The sequence below is a fragment of the Dipodomys merriami genome, unplaced genomic scaffold, assembly GCF_024711535.1.
Source record: "Dipodomys merriami isolate MVZ:Mamm:240054 unplaced genomic scaffold, mDipMer1.0.p SCAF_98, whole genome shotgun sequence".
Classification (NCBI taxonomy): domain Eukaryota; kingdom Metazoa; phylum Chordata; class Mammalia; order Rodentia; family Heteromyidae; genus Dipodomys; species Dipodomys merriami.
Genome location: NW_027206601.1, coordinates 662208 through 681771, shown reverse-complemented (window position 1 = coordinate 681771; position 19564 = coordinate 662208). Strand labels below are relative to the sequence as shown.

Sequence of the window (19564 nt, the reverse complement as noted above, 5' to 3'; positions counted from 1 at the left end):
GGCCCAGCCACTGCCCTGAGCCCAGTCCCTACCTCTTTCATGTCTGCTGGAGACGGAAATGGTGTCATGCTTGGCGCTGGATCCACAGCAGCTTTTCCCCATCCACACTTGGAGAAGGACAGCTGGCACGCAGTCTCATTGTCATACTGTCCAAGGCTCAGCTTCCGGAGTCTTCCACCCAGCGGCTCATCACTGGAAGAGCCTGTAAGGAGAGAGAGGGGTGGTCATGGCCATCACAGAGGAGTGCGGTCAGCACCTGAGCGGATCCCAAGGCTCCTCAGGTAGATCCGAAAGCTGGGGCCATGTTCAGATGCGCAGTGATGAGCCAGGCAGCAGCCACCGCCCCAAGTGGGCATCTTCCTTCCAGGGCAGGATCCAGGGGGCAGGGCAAGGTAGCAGGACTCCCCCCACAGCACTGGGACAAGGCAGACAGGGCTGAGCCTGGAGGGCACCTGCTGTCACCAGCCTCAGGCCCTGGTCTGGGAATTCTTATGACCACTTATCTGCGGTGACAACCAGCAAACCCATGGCCCTCACCTGACAATCTGAGTCTTCACAAGGAGAACTCTGCTACGGAGAGCCCAAGGGGCCACCTCTGGATCACTGGGGTACCACTAACAACCCCGAGCCAACACCCACAGTCAACATTTCCTACCAGAAACAACACAGGCTTTCATTCCTCACACAGACACCATGCTGCCCAATTTAACCAAATCTGATTCTCCTTACATGTAGAAAGGCAGGGAAGAGGTGGAGGGGGGCGGGCAGTGTACAAGAGTGACAGGGGCTGGAATCTCTTACCATTTGGGGGAGGGGGGGTCAGTTAAGGGCCTGGGTGCTGTCCCTGAGCCTCTTTGTACTCAAGGCTAGTGGTCTACCTCTTGGACCACGTCGCCACTTCCGGTTTTTGAGTGGTTAATTACATATAAGAGTCTCACAGGGACTTTTGTGCCTGGAGTTGGCTTCGACCCACAATCCTCAGATCTCAGCCTCCTGAGTAACTAGGATTACAGGAGTGAGCCATTGGTGCCCGGCTGTTACCATTTTTTAATAGGTGATACTGGAGTTGAATACTGGCCTTGTGCTCACTAGGCAGGCTCTCCATCGCTTGAGCCACAGTCCAGTGCTGTCTGCTATGGTGACTTTTGAAATAGTCACAATGCCTAGACATGATCTTCCTATTTATACTTACATAGCTGAGATGACAGATGTCTACCACTATGCCCGGCTTTTTACTAGGATGGAGCCTCACAAACTTTTTGCTAAGGCTGGCCATTAACTGCTGCAGCCCTTCCAACCTCTGCCTCTTGAGGTTATAGGTGTGACTACCATACCTGGTATTTTGTTTTGTTTTGTTTTAAAAGCACTTCTTCCAGGGAATTCTTATCATTAAGTAATTGGGGAAAACCTGGGGCAGGCTAATAAGACGATAATGCTGCAAATAATATTGTAGTCTGAAAAGGTACACCCAATTCATTTCTCTACATTCTAGATTTAAGTTAGGAATACATAATCCTGCTCATGTCTGTAATCCCAGCACTCAGAATGTGGAGGCAGAAGGATCTCAACTTCCAAGACAGCCTGGGCCACACAGAAAGACCCTGTTTCAGGAAAATAAAAATCTGGGTGTGGTGATTCATGCCTGGAATCCCAGCTATGTATGTGGAAGGCAGACCAGCCTTTTTGCCAGACCAGCCAAATTCCAGACTTTATCTGGAAAAATAAAGCCAAAAGGGCAAGGGGCTAGGGCAGTGGTTCACACCTGTAATCCTAGCAACTCAGGAAGCTGAGATCTGAGGCTTACAGTTTGAAGCCAGCCCTGCAGGAAAGTCTGTATGACTCTTATTTCTAGTGAACCAGCAAAAATCTGGAGGTAGAGATGTGGCTCAAGTGGTAGAGCACTAGTCTTGAGTAAAAAGGCTAAAGGACAGTGCCCTGGCCCTGAATTCACGCCATAGTACCATCACACACAAAGAAAAGCAGGGATGTAACTCCTGTGGTAGGGTGCTTATCTGGCCTACTCAGCCCTGAGTTCACACCTCGGTACTAGTAAAAGAAAAAACATGACATGAGTTCATACCTTGGTATTGGCAAAAGAAAAACATGACATACACTTGTAATGGCATTCTAGTGACAGGCAAGGAATTCACTGGCAATGTAAGGACCACCTTAGGGTGACATTGCTCAGTACAGGCTGAAGGCAGGGCCCCAGGGAAGAGCTGCACCCAGCCCCTCATCTCTCTTCACTCACCCCAAGACTGAAACAGCTCTGAAGAATGCAGAACCAGCGCAGTGGAGAGAAGATGCCCAAACAGGGACGGGATCACCATTTGGAGAAGGAAACAGCTCTTGTCACAATCTGTATGGTGAGTTCCATCACCCAACCCTCCAGCTTTAGGCACCTAAATAGGCCTCCTGGGGTCAGTTCCCTCCCTGGGCTGAGGCCACTGTGCTATGCTTGAGTAGGGGAAGGAGAAAGGGAGGCTGGAAGGGCAGCAGTCAGAAAGGGCTCCTTCTATCCTAGGAAGAAGATGGAGTTGTCCAAGACAGGCTGTCCGAGGTGGTAGCCTGCCAGTCCGGAGCCCATCCTGGGGGTGTCTCTCTCTCCTTCACATTTTACCTCATACCACGCATACTCGCCTGGCTCCAAGCCAGATTGTACAGGCTGCCTAGATGCAGCCAGGGTCAGGGGCTGCGTGTGATACCCTCCACAGGGCTTCTGTAGGCCCTCACTTCTGGGTACTACAAGCTTTCTCAGTGTGGTGGAAACGTGTCAGGAGGGTGAGGGGCTGGGCACTTGTGCAAATGAACTCCCTTAGAGAATCTTTTTGGCGCTCTCCTTCAAACAGCTCCAGGGACCAAAGCTCACCTTTAGAAAAAGGAAGTGGCAAATACAAAGCAAGGCAATAGGCCAGTACCTCTGGCCTTGACTCTTGGGGTTCCCCTGCTGCCTGTACCAAAAGGCTCTCTTATAAGATCTGGTCCTCCAACCTTACCTAGCTACTAGGAGAAACGAAGCAGGGGAGAAGCCCCTCAGAGGAAAGATGGCTGGCTCTGGGCTGACCTTGGATGGCCAGGGAGAGCACACACAGTGCGAGGCATGCACCTGGGCACAGGTCCACTGAACGTGCATGCTGGGGTCTCCCCAACTCCCAGAGGACTCAACACAGACCCTGGGAGTTTCACAGCTAGGGGGAGGGAGGAGGCTGTACATATGACATGGAGCTAGGCGCATCCCATCCCCAGCAAACCCAGATGGCTGGCTGCCAAAGCCAGCAGGTGCCCTCATCTCTCCCAATGCCAGCTGCTCCGTGCACAAGTCCTGCATCCCAGCCCCAAGCCCCCTCCAGATTCCTTCTTTGTGGAGTGGAAGCATGACCTCATGACAACCCATCTTGCCCAAATGCCACCCACCAGTGCCTGAGACACAACCACAGGCCCATAACACACTTGCTGGCTGTGTCAAGTGGCCCCCGAGGGGCTGGTGGCTCATGCCTGTCACCCTAGCTACTCAGGAGGCTGAGATCTGAGGATTGTGGATTGAAGTCGGCCCAGACAGGAAAGTCTGTGAGATTCTTATCTTCAATTAATCACAGAAAAAGTGATAGAGTGTTAGCCTTGAGCACAAAAGCTTAGGGATAATACACAGGCTCAGAGTTCAAGCCCCAGGACTAAAAAGAAGGAAGGGAGGGAGGGAGGGGGGGGGGAGAAGAAGGAAGGAAGGAAGGAAGGAAGGAAGGAAGGAAGGAAGGAAGGAAGGAAGGAAGGAAGGAAGGAAGAGAAAAAAAGAGTGGCTCTCCCTGACAGGACAGTGACAGCCCAGATGTGCAGGCACACAGCCCTGTGTGGCCAAGACACCAGGAAGAGCCTGGCGGTGGGGCTGTCTGCTAGGCTAGCCTCATTACCTGCCACAATCGCCTGGTACTCTGGGCTCAACACCAACCTCAACATAAAACTGCCAGTACCAAGAGCTACTGGTGCAGTTTGGTGGGTCTTAGAGAGGAGTCTTTTCCCAGACTGCATCAGTGGAACAATGACCCCATGGGATCAGACACAGACCTTTTCCTGTCCACATCAGGCCTCTCTCCCCACCATGAAAGCTGGCAGAAGTAGCCACTTTCTGAGCCCTAGCGCTCCTTCGGTGCTCACATTTGCATCCTCTGGTTGGATGACGGCCACAACTAATCAACTGTTAAAAGTGGATGGCACTGCTTGTTTCTTGGCTTCATAGGCCATGGAATCTGGGAGAGTACCAAGCAAGCAGACACCAGGTCTGAAGAATGCTGCAAACCCTTGGGGCAAGAAGGCTCCGGCAGGCTGTAGACACACAAGCACCTGCCAGGTTCCTGTCATCGCTGGAGTGATGGTGACAGAACATGAATAAAATATTTTGACAACATGAAGCCAGAAGCCCTGGAGGTATGGAAAAAGCAGCCCGCTCTTTGCTTCCATGGACCCATCCATTCCACAGGCTGTCAATGTTCTCCTGTCTCAGGTGTCACCTATTGAAATCTCTTCCACTGAACTCTCTTTCTACCTGAGAGCCCCATTCATAGGCAGCTGTGTCGGAGCTGTGAGGCTGTGAGAGGCAATGCAAGCTGGGGGCTGGACTACATCTGAGACCCTCCACAGGGGCCAGAGGAGGGAAGGGCTTTTAACTGGGAACATCCCTCCCCGCCCCCGCTGCTTTATGGGGGTCCCTCACTGCACCCACCCCTGGCTGGCCTCTCTGTTGCCCTATGGTGGGGATGGGCGATCCTACATGTCCCGTGATAAATGTCACCTCCGTGTCTACATGGCAGCCCTGTGGGGAGACATGCATACTTCCACCTACCTGGTGGCCCTTCCTTTACTACACTCCAGGTGGCTCATGCCTCTCATCCTAGCTACTCAGGAGGCTGAGATCAGAGAATCACAGTTCAAAGCCAGCCTAGGCAGGCAAGTCCATGAGACTCTTATCTCCAAATAACCACCAGAAAAAAACAAAAGTGGTGCTGTGACTCAAGGTGGTAGAGTACCAACCTTAAGCAAAAGAAAGCTCAGTGATAGCACCCAGACCCTGACTTCAAGCCTCATGACAACAAAAAAGATGGAGGAAGGTGAGGGTAGCAAAAGCAGAGCAGCATACTAGGGTAGAGAGGGAGGGGGGAGAGGAGCTCTGCTGTAAGTACTGGGGGGCTAGAAGACAGTGAGCCAGTCAGAATGACATCATCACCATCATCACTATCACCAGCATTACTATCACCAGCATTTTCTGGGAAAGGAAAAACTAAAAATGCTACTCCTTACAAATAATATGTTCATCTATGTAGAAAATCTCAGAGAATCTGCCCCCCCCCAAAAAAAAATTCTACAATAAGGGAGCCCAGCAAGATTTCAGATTATAAGGAAGGTGTTAGCTTTCTATCCCGATCACAAATACCTGAGATATCTAGCTTATGAAGAGAAAGGGTTAACGTACAGTTTTTGGAGATTTCTGTCTGTCTCCATTGTGGTCCCATTGTTTTCATCATTGTGGAGAATGTGGCAAAGCAAAACCACAACCTCATGACCGGAGAACAAAAGGGACAGGAGTTCTCTCCTCTTCAAGGGTACAACAACAATGACCTGACCAAAGACCTCCCATTATGCTGAAGGCTCCACCATGTCCCATCAGCATCTTGCTGGGGAGCAGGTCTTCACCACACAGACGCTGAAAACCCAACCATTTGCAATCAGCGCCACTCCCATCATTGTGATCAGCTCTTCAGCTCAAGGCTAGCGCTCTTCCACTTGAACCACAGTGCCACTTCCGGCTTTTTTCTTTTTGCTTATGTGGTGCTAAGGAATCGAACCCAGGGCCTTGAGCATGCAAGGCAAGCACTCTACCACTGAGCCACCTTCCCAGCCCTGCTGGTTAGTTTTGATATGAAGTCCTTCAAACTGTTCTTCCCAGTCTGGTTTTTACCCACAATTCTCTGGACCTCGACATCCTGACTGGCTAAGATTATAGGCGTGAGCCTCTGGCGCCAGGCACATGTACTGAATTGCAAGCTAAAGATCAGGACTGTTCTATCTCCCTGCCAAGGGAGGAACATTCCTTTCTCTGCCCAGTTGGAATAGGTACATGAAGAAATATTCTCTGTCCAGACAAGATAGCCTGCAGTGAGATCCAAAAGCTAGCTTGCAGGTTGTTAGAAGGCTGTCTCCGCCCCAAGGAGCTAAATTTTATCACAACAAGAACATATAGTGTAAGGCTCAAGACCTACTCCATCTCCTAGCTGAGAGCTGGGAAGGTTCATTCTGGAAGAAGGGTGTCTGACTCAGTTTACTCCAAGGCTGGGCCTCTCTGCAATGTCCACTATTTTTGTGCTGGCACTGGGGCCTGAAGGTAGGGTCTGGATGCTGTCCCTCAGTTTTTTAACTCAGGGTGACACTTAGCACTTAAGCCACATCTCCGTTTGCAGCTTTTTGGTAGTTAATTGGAGAGAAGAGTCTTACAGACTTTCCTTGCTTAGGCTGGCTTCAACCCTGATCTTCCAATCTCAGTCTCCTGAGTAGCTAGAATTACAGGTTATGAGCCATTGGTGTCTAGCTGATACTCTTCCTAGCTCATTTGCAACAGGATTCCTTCAGGAAGGTCATTCCTGAATTTCAAAAGGATTTAGGAAGAGTAATAGCCAGTTTGCTTACATATAATCTCTTGTAGGGGAGCAACAGGGGTTGGGCAAAGCCGGTTAATGAAGGAGACAAATTCAGACAGACACATGTGATGGAGAAAGTCTGGGGAGGGAATAGACGGGATTGGGGAGGATGACAGGAAGGTATGACACACACACACACACACACACACACACACACACACACACACACACAGGTGGTGAGACTTGCACTCTGGGCCTGAGCGCTGTTCCTCAGCTCTTTAGCGTAAGGCTAATGGTCTACCACTTGAGCCATAGCACCACTTGCGGTTTTCTGGTGATTAATTGGAGATAAGAGTCTCATGGATTTTTCTGCCCAGGCTGGCTTTGAACGGCGATCCCTACATCTCAGCCTCCTAAGTAGCTAGGATTACAAAAAAATAAGAAAGTTGGACACTAGTGGCTTATGCCTATAATCCTAGCTATTCAGGAGGCTGAGATCTGAGTTTGAAGGAGATCGAGATCTCAGGAGGCTAAGATTTGTGGTTCGAAACCAGCCTGGGCAGAAAAGTCTGTAAGACTCTTCTCTCCAATTAACTACCAAAAATCTGGAAGTGGAGCTGTGGCTCAAAGTGTTAGTAAAGCACAAGCTTGAGCAAAAGAACTCAGGGACAGTGCCCTGAGTTCAAGCCCCACATCCAACAAAAACCAAAGAAAAGGGAGGAGGGTCAGGATTCTTGAACATCAATGGATTAAAACTTTTTAAGTTTGTATGACAAAGTTGTATTACTTTTTTTTTTTCTCTACTGGTCCTGAGGCTTGAACTCAAGGTCTGGGAGCTGTCCTTGAGCTTTTGTGCTCAAGGCTAGTGCTCTACAACTTGAGCCACAGCTCTACTTCCAGCTTTTAGGTAGTTAATTGAAGATGAAAGTCTCATATACAGACTTCACTACTTGGGTTTGCTTTGAACCACGATCCTCGATTTCTTCCTTTGAGTAGATAGGATCACAGGCATGAGCCCTTGGCACCTGGCTATAATTACTTAATCACCTGATCTCCCAGGTTTATGCCTGTTTTGTTTCAGCAAGAAACAAGAATGGACTGAAAAACACATTAACCTAGAGAGGCCACTGAGTGCTGACCTGAGCAAAGTCCTCTCCCACAAGCACTGACATGCCACAGCCGCTTCCACATTGCAGGAGGGATTGTACCTGGGAGAAAAGCCTTATTGCTTAATTCTTTCAAGCAAATTCTTTCAAGGTTTATTGTCAAGCACTGTAATAAAGATAGTTTTATTCTTACTAATATCTTTTTCTTAATCTCAAGAATGTCCAGAGTATATTAGATTCAATGAAAGGCACTGAATAGCGGGTCACTGTTACTATTGCTGTAGTGATGGTCATGTGTTATATTACAGAGGCTATTCAGGGGAGACACCCCCAAACCCCAGACAGACTGGCCACACCGTGCCCAAACCTCAGGGCCATGAGGTTTTTCCATCACTGTTATCTGGACACTTGACACAAGAAACAGAGGGAGAAAGCAGGAAACAGTGAACACTCCCTTTCTTGCAGGGCCATTGTGGTCTTTTACCTTTACAGGTGATCCCTCTCTAGAACCAACCCAGATGCAGACACCTCTTCCCAGTGTCCTATACTTTGTGAGCCCCTGCTCCAGATGGCCTGATTTCCATCCTGTGCTCCTCTGCCTTATGGACCTCCTCTTTGACCAGCAGCAACCACAGCCAGTGTGCGCTGCCTTGGCCTTTTGCCTCCCCAGCATGAGAAGCATCTGACAGTAATTCAATCCCAAAGTCCTCACTGGGACACAGCCAGTAGACTCAGACAGAAATCACTGCCATCCACTACCACCAACCTTGGGCTTTCCCAGGTCTTTCATCTGGGCAAAAAGACCCTGCCTGGTTCCCAGTTTGCCCTGCTCCATGGAAGAGGGCACATACCACACCCCTCCTTGCAGTAAACTGACTCCCACCTTCAGGGGGTGCACAAAGGTGGCCTCGTGGTTCTGGCTAGAGTTCCTAGCCCTTATGCTCCTAGGCCTGCTTTCTCTGAGCCTCCCAGGGGCCTGGGAGCCCTTTCAAGCTCCCAGCCCACACACCTGCCCAACTTTCTCTACCCTCTGGCCTCCTATGAACAGTCTCCCTCTCCAGCACAGAGTCAGCTCAGATGTAACTCTTTGTCATCAGGTCATTTTTCTGCCCAGGCTGCCTTAAGGACCAGATGCTTCTGTTCATTCCCCAAATCTTCAGACCACCTAGTCGGTCTCCTGACCTGTTTCCAAAAAGTATAAGCCATAACACACACTGAGTAAATATGCCTCCTTTCCTTGCCTAGCCCGATTCCTCAGGGAGGAAGTTTTCACCATTAACCTCAATTGGCAGAGGTGGAAACAAAGGTCCCGAGAACAGAGAGCAATGGGCAACAGTCAGTCTGGCTCCAAACGCTCTCCGCTGATCACCTGTGAAATAACAACTACCTATGAAGTGAAGGCATGGCCATCCCCTTTAAGCCAGCTGGAAACAGTCCCTGACATCCCACTAGGGTGGGCTTTGGTCCATGCTGGCCTCCTGGTGGGCTGATTTCTTGTCAGATGTCAACATTCCACAGAAAGCTAGCTTACCTTGCCTCCCAGGACTCCTGCCAGGGCCGTCAGCCGTGCTGGGCAGCCTGCCACTTCCCCGGAGCCCACCACCCATGCTGACTGGACACATGGGGCCATTAGCCGAGCTGCCCAGGGCATTCATATGGGTGGGGATAGGCTCAAAAGTGGGGTCCAGCTCTAAGATGAGTCTATTGAGTTGCTCAATTGACTGGTCAATATCCAAGGTGGGTGATCCCGGGGTGGGGCCAGAGCTCGGCTCTGGATGGGCTCCGTTCACAGCTCTGGCCTCTGGGAACCCAGTGTGGAGCGGCGCTCTGCTGGGGAAGGATGGTTGCATGTCAGCAGGGCTGGGCCCGTGGTTAATGCCCCTCTGGACGGCCACTCTGCTACTGGCTCCACGGCTGGGGGTGACTGGAACCTGGGGCAGGGGAAGCTGGCCAAGGCCAGGATTATCTGCCGCACCCTGGTCACACAGCCTGGCCTCCCCATTGGGGGCAAAGCTGTAGTGGTGCGCGGCCACCATCTGCTGCTGTCGCACCCAGGTCTGAGTGGAGTAGCTGCTTGGCCCGTAGGCCTGCCCCGGGGCGGGCACCGAGGGTTTCCTCAGCACAGGCTGCAGCTGCTTTGGCTCCCGGCCTCCAAACATGGGCTCCCGCTCAAAGAGGGGGTCCCCACCGAGGCCCAGGTCAAGAGCCAGGGCACCATTGGAGTCATCGCCAGCATTACTGTTGAAGCCGTCGGACAGGAGGGAGTTCTGGCTGCTCTTGTGGCAGGTGAAGGCCCCCACATGGGCAGACTGCGGCCCCTCCGACGACGACAGTGTGCCCAGGCTGTCCACACTGTGCAGGTCGTGGTGTGGCACCTCATCATCCAGGATGTCAGTCTCCCGGTCCTTCAGGGAAGCATCTCCGTTCACATGGACTTGCGCCGGCACAACGTGGCGGGTCCCACTGTATTTGCTACGAGCATCAGTCATGTCCTTGAGGGAGCTTCCCGAATCTTCCAGACCAAAGCCACTGAGCAGCTGGTCCAGCTCAGCCTTCTCCTGGGGGCTGAGGCCTCTGCGGGTCCCTGGGGCTGGACGTTCTTCTGTCTTATCAGTCCTGGCCGAGGCAGTGGAGTGGCCCGAGTCACTGCTGACGGACAGGGTGTGGTCACTGTGGTCGGGGCTGCTGGTGGCTGGCCCGGCCTGGGAGATGCCAGGTCCACCAGGATCCGAGGCGCTCTTCTTCCTCACCTTGGCATAGAGGCTGCCATCCACTGGGCCCTGTGTGTGCAGCACTGTAAGGAGAAAGCAGGAGACAAGCCATGAACTGGGGCAGAAATGACACCACACAGCTGGAGGAGATCCCTGAATTCACACAGGGCTTACAATCTACAGGGACAAAGACTTACCTGTATCTGCCATGTTCCATGATCTTCTGCGGAGTGACAACAGTGAAAATGAGTTCAGATCATCAATAGAATCATTTCTACCTCTCCAGGTTGTACACACACACACACCACCACCACCACCACCACCCTTCCGTGTGTGTGTGTGTGTGTGTGTGTGTGTGTGTGTGTGTGTGTGTGTGTGTGTGTGTGTGTGTGTGTGTGTGTGTGTGTGTGTGTGTGTGTGTGTGTGTGTGTGTGTGTGTGTGTGTGTGTGTGTGTGTGTGTGTGTGTGTACACATACCAGGGCTTGAACTCAGAGTCTCTTGTTGTCCTTTAACTTTTTTGTTCTAGGCTGGCTCTCTATTACTTGAGCTACCTCCCTAATCTGGCTTGTTCCTGGTTAATTAGACATAGGCATCTCATAGACTTCCCTGCCCAAGCTAGATTTGAACAATTAACCTTAAATCTCAGCCTCTTGTAGCCAGAGAACATGTGTGAACCACCAGCACCTAGCTTCAGACTCGAAGCCTTCCAGTGATGTTCTAGGATACAACACCCTTTGAATCATGAATGCAACATTACATTGAATACAGAGATCATAAACCTCCAAGAATCCACTGCATCAATCCATTCTTGCATCGACCATTTGCTGAGTGGTGGCTAAGTGCAGGGTAACCAATTCTCATTCAATGGAATGTCACATGAACAAACTTGCCGTCCAGTCAGCATTCTTGGATCTGTTAAAATTCCAACTATGTAACTCACCCAAAAAGGAAAGGGCAGAGGTGGATCTTGGGCTTTTCTGTTTAGCATATGGGCCATGGAGGTGCTTGATGGTTGTGGCTGGTCAGAACCACATGCTCCTGAGGCTGAGCCTCATGCGCTGACTTCCATTCAGGCACACAAAACCCAGACCTACAGTGTGGGCAAAGGACACAAACCCTCTGCTGCTATTAATTAGGGCTCTGGCAGCGGCCCCCAGAAACTCCCAAGCCACAATCTGCTGACTGGCAGCCCTTCATGGCTGTAGCCACATGGCGCCTCACAGCAAGAGCTCCACAAATACACTGGAGCAGAGCATGCAGCCAAGTGGGCCTCTCCCATCTTTGACTTTCTGGATTGTGACATTGCATGCATTCCACAAGAGGGAACTGCTGATGGCTGCATACCCAAGCTGAGGGGGAAACGTGGATTTGGAGAGACATGAGCAGGGTAACTGACCCAGATCCTACTGCATTCTCAGAGAAAAAGTACCAGGACAGTCAGAGAGGGTAAGTACAGGACAAAGGCTTGGACTAGATGGGTAACTGACCCAGATCCTACTGCATTCTCAGAGAAAAAGTACCAGGACAGTCAGAGAGGGTAAGTACAGGACAAAGGCTTGGACTAGATGGGTAACTGACCCAGATCCTACTGCATTCTCAGAGAAAAAGTACCAGGACAGTCAGAGAGGGTAAGTACAGGACAAAGGCTTGGACTAGATGGGTAACTGACCCAGATCCTACTGCATTCTCAGAGAAAAAGTACCAGGACAGTCAGAGAGGGTAAGTACAGGACAAAGGCTTGGACTAGATGGGTAACTGACCCAGATCCTACTGCATTCTCAGAGAAAAAGTACCAGGACAGTCAGAGAGGGTAAGTACAGGACAAAGGCTTGGACTAGATTCTGAAGCTACCTGAACACCAGCCCCAGGACATGTCACATCCTTCTGACCCTGGGCCCGGCTTCAATGCAGACAGTACCTCTGTGGTCCCGCTATCCAGACCAAGGGACAACTGGAAAGAGGGCTCTGAGTTAAAGAGCACATACAGATGTCAGCTGTCCAGGTCCTTGAGTCTACATATAACCATTTAGGAACCATTTAGGAAGCTCAGGCATCAGATAGACCTGGGTTCAAGCCTAGGATCTACCTAACACTCAAGATCCTACCAGCCAGCGTGCTCACCTGGAACTTCAGTCTCCCAGTTATGAAACTGGGGTGTAGATGGATGGCTCATCTGAGAAGTAAATGCACCACAAGAGCCTCCAGTAAATACCAACTTAATAAGTACAGCCTTCTGCGCAGGAGCTCCCCTGCCAAAACTCCAACTGCCCAAGACCTGGCAGCTCAGCCCTTTTATTCTGTACAGCATGAGAAGCAATGGCAGCAGAGGGGACTCTAAGGAACAGTTCTGTTATGTAATAATTAGATAACCACACCAAAAGAGAGGGTGCTGGGGCTCTCAGACAAGTTCCTGAAGCAAGGAAACAGCTGCAGCACAGAGCACTGACCACACAGCCTGAGTCTGCTCAGCACAGGAACACATTTCATCTATTAAGACTGTACACTTATGACTTCCATACATTCAACATAATTCTCTATATCTGAACTAACTAGCACAACGATTTCAAACAAAACAAACACTCAAAACAAAAGCAAACACTAGGCATCCAAGAACATTCTTCTAATGTAGCCTAAGCATGCCTGTTTGCCATCCTTTGGCTGTGCCCGCAGCTGGAAGGTCATGAATAATCCTATTGAGGGGGAGAGAGAGAGAGAGAGAGAGAGAGAGAGAGAGAGAGAGAGAGAGAGAGAGAGAGAGAGAGAGAGAGAGTGTGTGTATGTGTGTGTGACTGGAGTTTGAACTCAAGGATTCCTGGCTTGCTAAACAGGTATTCAGTCACTTAAGCCATACCACCTTCAGCCCTTTTTGCTTCTTTTTTTTTTTTTTTTGTTTATTTATTGTCTTTAAGTAGTTGTACAAAGGAGTCGCCATTTAACAAAGCAGTTTATGAATACAATGCCTTCACCATTCTTTATTTTTGAGGTATGATCCTGGCTACAATTATCTCGGAAGGCAGTGATGGGTGACCACTCAGGTTTCTGTGTCGAGATGGGGGTCTTTCATTATGTTCCCCCCTAGGTTAACTTGAATCCATAAACTCAGCTTCCAGAGCAGGTAGAATTATAGGCATGAGCCATTGGTGACCAGGTCCTATTGTTTTTCTTACTTGTGCTGTGGTAGAAATCTTAAAATGATAGCAGATATACTAGAAACAACACGTTTTCACCCACGATGCCCTGGGCACTATGGATCCGAGCAGAGCAGGCAGGGGTACAGTATGTTCCCATGGGTGGAAGGGACTGCCCTGCCCCGCCAGAGCCAAAGACCCTGCTGGGCTTTCTGGAACTTCCTGCTGGATACCCAGGCAGCTCTCAGCATAAGAGAATGTCCCAAAAAACCTATAGGAAATACAACTACTTATTCATAAACAGCTTATGACAGATTCACCAGCCCTCTGGACCACCTGCTAGGAGCACAGATGTTCCTGGAAGGATGGAGTCAGGGATATGACCTAGGCATTAGCATTCCTGCCCTACTTGCTCTCTACTAAAGCTACCATTAATAAGATGAAAAGACTAGAACTGGGCACCAGTGCTCATGCCTGTAATCCTACTACTCAGGAGGCTGAGGAATGTGGTTCAAAGCCAGCCTGGGCAGGAAAAGTCTGTGAGATTTTTATTTCCGTTTAAACACCAAAAAGCCAGAACTGGAGCTGGGGCTCAAGTGGCAAAGTGCTAGCCTAGAACACAAAAGATCAGGGACAGTGCCCAGGCCCGGAGGGTAAGCCCCAGAATCCACATTAAATAAGAAGGGCTTGAACCTGAGCTTTAGGGACTCCTCCATCTCCCTTCATCCTCAAAGACAGGCCTCCCAGTCAGCCACATCTTTGTATGTTCCTGGTCATGACATTCAGAATATTGGAGCCCCTGGCTCTCCACTGACAGAGTAATTATTCCTATCTGTCAACTGAAGTTGTAAGAACTATAGAATACATGTGTCAAGTTCCCAGCTCATAACCCCCTAAGAAGAAGCCCTTAAGTACTAATAGAAGCTCCTTCCCAGTCAGGCACAGTATCACACATGTGTAATTCTGGCTTTATAGGTGACAGAGAAGGGAGGATCATGGTTTTCAGGCCAGCCTAGACAAAAGTTAGTCAGACTTCCCACCTCAACAAAACCAGTCAGGCAGGGCGTAGCTCAGGCCTGTAAACCCCCCCCCCCCCCCCCCCCCCCCCGCTCCTTGGGAGATGGGAGTTTGTAGGATCATGATCCCAGGTCAGCACTAGGCCAAAAGTGAGAGCCTTTATCTAAAAAACAAAGTTTCTGGGAATGCAACTCAAGTGGTAGAGCATGTGGGAAGTGCTGACCTCGTGTCCCAGCGATGCCCCGTTGCTCACAGAACACAGAGACATGAGCCTACCCCAGGGCCTTGCCACCCTCTGCCTCCAGGGAGCTACCCCAGCCCATCTCCTACCTTCGCTTGTCCCTAACCTGCCGCCCTCTGCGGAGCCTGAGCCACAGCCCTCATCCTCCTCTACTATGTAAGGTATGTTGGGATCCCAGGGCTCAGAGGTAAGGTCTTTTCTCCCTCTGCTGCCCCAACATGAGAGAGAGAAGAACTGTGGCCCCTCATGAACACACAGTCATAGAGACCCAATGTCCCCGCTTCTCACATGCCACAACCAGAAATGCTTCTTTGCAAAGTCTCAGGTCTGGATCGTATATAAGGAGACCAGCTGCATCTCAATGGCATGCTTTCAATTGTTTTTGCTGGGGCTCAGTGAGAGACTGCCAGTAGCCCAAACACCTTGTTCTACAGCCAGGGAAGGGCCTCACCCATCAACTACAGCTTTGTAGCTGCAGACAGAGCCAAGATAAGAACCTAAGGCCTTCCCATCCAAGGTCAGCAGACCCAGAGCAAGCCTGCTGATGTTTCCCCCATGGCCAGGGCCTAGTTAAAAATCATACACAAAACACACATCAATCAGTGTGGAATGGCTTCCAGTGCACCACATGCTGGGGAGGTTTCTGATCTGGAACAGACCCAGAAGGAAGAAAATAGAGACTGACCTCCTCGCCACTACCTGTAGAGACCACTCCCACATCCCTAACCCTACTTTTAAAATGCGGCTCTTGCTGGATGCTGGTGGCTCATGCCTTTAAACTCAGGAAAGTGAGATATGAGGACTGCAGTTTGAAGCCTGACTTTTTTTTTATCCATTTCCTGGAGTTCATTTCGATTAATATTATTTAATATGATCGGAGGCAAAGAGGCATTGCACCTTTATGTTCCTAAGAGTATCCCCCTTTTCAGTGAGACTCTCATTTCCAATGAACCACACCAAAATGCCAGAAGTAGAGCTATGACTCAAGTGATAGAGCGCCAGCTTTCCCACAGTAAGAGTTCACCAGTGATCAAAGAAAGTGGAAAAGACCAAAAGTAGGAAGAACAAAAGATCAAAACAGGGGCTAGGAAGGTGGCTCAGTGGTTAGAGCGCTTGCCTTGCATGCCTGAGGCCCTGGGTTCTATTCCTCAGCACCACGTAAGCAAAAAGAAAAAAGCCGGAAGGGGCGCTGTGGCTCAAGTGGTAGAGTGCTAGCCTTGAGCTGAGGGACAGTGCCCAGGCCCAGAGTTCAGGCCCCACGACAGGACCCAAAAAAAAAAAAGATGAAAACATCCCTTCCATCCTTACTTATGTCAACCTGTGCTCACAGACACTAGTCTTTATTTCTGGTCAACATCATCAGACATTGGAAAACAATGTACCACTGGCTTGTAACAAATTAAGTACCCACTGACCAGACACTGGTAGCACACAGCTGCAATCCTAGCTAAGAACTGGAAGATCACAATTAGAGACTCCATTTCCAAAATAACCAGTAAAAAGCTAGGCTAGAGGTATGGCTCAAGTTAGAGCATCATCTCAGCAAGCCATCAGAGCAAGTGTTCAAGCCTGATACTGGGAAACATACACACAGACTTGAAACAAAGGAAGAATTAGAATAACAGATCCGTGAAACTGCCAGGAATCTTTGTTTCCTCTAAATATACTTAATGGGTCTTAAGTTCTATCTATTTTTGTGACACATTTGCTTAAAAGGCAACATTTTCATTCAAAAGAAGTTAGTCCTTGCAAGTCTTCAATGAAGAAACCAGAACCCTCTTGTCCATGAGAGTTAGTAAGTAAGGGCTGACTAAGTGCACGCTCCCTGCCAGCTGGATATGGGATATATCAAGAACCTCACCTTGCCTTACTGTGTGCTGTAAATGGCCTGAGAAACAGAGAGAAGTGAAGGACCAATGGGCAGTGGACTCAGGGACCATGGACGTATCCACAGAAGAGGAAGCTGGATGCAGACAGAATAAACCACTCAATAGGGCCATCGACCCAGTCTGCCTGTCACCAACCGTCTTGTCTGCCTGTTATTCTCAAGTGACTCATACAGCTGGATCAACTCCCCATATCCCATGCCCATGCAGGACCCTGGCACTGCAGCCCTGCTCCCAGGCAGCTGAGGAGACAGTACTCTTATGAACAGGTAAGACTCAGTCATTCATTGGCTGAGACCCAAAGGCTCCACCTGTGGGACTCTAGGGGAGGCCTCCTGGGAAGGCTGGCCTGGACACAGGTTGGTGTGGCTAGAAAGGGGAAGGGCTTGCATGGGGGTGTTGGCATGGCCTGGGCAGTGGATCTTGTGCTAAGACCATCCATGCAGAATGTTAGAGCTCACCAAAGTGAAGCTTACTGGAGGAGGAGTCACACCTCAACTAGAACAACCATCAAGAGATCCAGGCAGTTCCCTAGGAACTCCTCCTTCCCTCCCTCCCTTTGCCCTTGGACCTCTTCCCTGCTTCTTCCTGTGCTTACCTCCCAGAGCCCTCCTTCTTCCTACATTCCTGAAATTGTAGAAATGCTATTCTCCTTGGATGGCTGACCTGGGTCCCCTGGGTCTCCCTTACAGGCCTAGAGCCTGGGGGAGGAGGGAGTCACTGAAATGGTTTTCTTTCCCTCCCTTCTAGACTGGCATTATCCATCTGGACTTGAGAGTCTTGGCCACAGCTGTGTAACATCAGACACATGACTCAATCTCTCTGCACCCCACTTTTCTTGTGGCTAGACCAGGGATTGGAGAGGAGAACAATCCGTGTCAGTTCCTGAGACCAGAGAAAACAATGCAGAGAACATGGCCCACACAGGCACCGGGCTGACAGGAGATTCTGCACTTTGCTCCTTGCTCCTGGAGTGAAAAGCTCCCAGAACTCACCTATGATTCATGGCTGTACCCTGCGGGGTGAGGCTGGAGCAGAAGAATGTTTGCTAAGTGTGTGGTTAGTGAGTCCTCACAGCTCGAGTCTGCTGACTTTGTGGTTTGGGAATTATATGGATGAAATGTTTCCTAAGATATATCTATACTAAAAGATTAGTTTACTTTTCAGTTTATCTGAAAGTTCTATGTATCATGGGTTGACTTGACTCGAATTATTCTAGGCATACATTTTTCTGTCCATACTATGTACCTTTATGGCCGCTCTGCCAACTTTCTCACAGCTGGCAACTAACTGGGTTTCAGTTTCATACTTTTTCTATTTCCTAGGTGTTAAGTGATTGCAAGGCAGCCATGGTCTGCTGGACACTCAAGGTCATGCCTCCACTTCTGGCTTTTTGCTGATTAGAAAGTCTAAGACTGAGCTGGCTTCAAGCTGTGATCCTCAGATCTTAGCCTCCTGAGTAGCTAGAATGAGAGGCATGAGCCAGCAGCACCTGGTTCTAACTTTATGCCTAATGCCTCATGCAGTGACTCTACATGCTGATCCTGTGAGCTAAGAGGGACTGAGACCATGCCTGGCTCTCCAGGAGCAGGAGCAGCATGACCCAGTGTGCCTCTATTACAGGCCAAGATGCTGTGTCATCTGACCTCTCTACCGTTTCCCAGCAGACCAGGTGGCTGATGGATCCAAACCTGCAATCCACACAGCAGTCAACAGCAGCTCCGGAGCTCGAAGGCCCTGTGCTGTCATTTCTGCTCATGGAAAAGCCACGCCCACACCAGGTGGGCTGCATCCAGAGTACAGGTCACAGGAAGAAGTGTTAGCAGGGGCCTTCTTGAATCTGAGATGGGAGGTGCAGGTGGCTCTGGTCATGTTCCAAAGGTACTGATCCCTGGGGCCTTTTGAGGGCTGCATGTGGCAGAGGCCAGGACATTTCCTCTAGAAGGGAGGTGGTGTGTCTCACTGGTCATATTCCTGGCAATCCTTCTCTTTTTCCATGTGGGTATGTATAATTAAAGTCTTTATAATCTCCAACAAACAAAAAGTTACGTTTTATTTTATAGCAATAGGATTCTGCCTCTGTGCTCACTAAAGATTTCTCTCGTGTGTACTAAAGCATTTTCCATTCTACATAAAAAGCAGGAGCTGAGCCTGCCTTTTAACAACACTATTTCTAGAAGTGGAGACATGGCTCAAATGGTAGAGCACCAGCCTTGAGCAAAAACAAAGCCAAGCTAGAGTGCAAGGCCCTGAGTTCAAACCTCAGCAGTCCTTACCCCCAAAAAAGAATTCTGCCAGCGGGGTGCCAAGGGCACGCCTGTAATCCTAGTTATTCAGGAGGCTGAGATCTGAGGGTCGAGGTTCAAAGACAGCCGGGGCAAGAACGTCTGTGAGACTCTTTATCTCCAAGAAAAACCACTCAGAAAGCCGGAAGTGGTGCTGTGGCTCAGGTGGTAGAGCACTAGCCTTGAGCTGAAGAGCTGAGGGACAGCACCCAAGCCCAGAGTTCAAGCCCCACAACCAACAAAAAAAAAAAAAAAAAAAGAATTCTACCTTTAATTTGCAAAATCAGACTACGGCTTCGATGCATTTCAAGGTAGGATGAAATGTGTCCTTTTCATCTAACTTGTTGACCAAGATAGTAATAAACTAAAGCTCCTTCTACTTCTCTCCCTAGACACAATTCCAGTAAGAACTGCCTTCTGAGACCTCTTTCCCTGGGTGGGTCAGCCTTGCTTTCCCAAGTCCCCAAGCTACCCTTCAAAAGCTGCAAAGTGGGGGGCTGGGATGGTGGCTCAGTGGTAGAGTGCTTGCTTGCCTTGCATGCCTGAGGCCCTGGGTTCGATTCCTC

The 19564-nt window shown here is 49.9% G+C and overlaps 1 protein-coding gene across 5 annotated transcripts in view; it reads right to left on the bottom strand.

Annotated features, from left to right (window-relative positions):
• The window catches only part of Tns3 (tensin 3), a 235025-nt gene that overhangs the window by 51116 nt on the left and 164345 nt on the right, over positions 1-19564 (bottom strand). For all 5 annotated transcript variants that reach the window (XM_070014524.1, XM_070014526.1, XM_070014523.1 and 2 more), the window contains 2 exons: positions 9261-10523; positions 33-202 (listed from right to left, as the gene is read on the bottom strand). In XM_070014524.1, the coding sequence (XP_069870625.1) occupies positions 33-202; positions 9261-10523 (1433 nt within the window). The remainder of the gene's footprint in view (positions 1-32; positions 203-9260; positions 10524-19564) is intronic.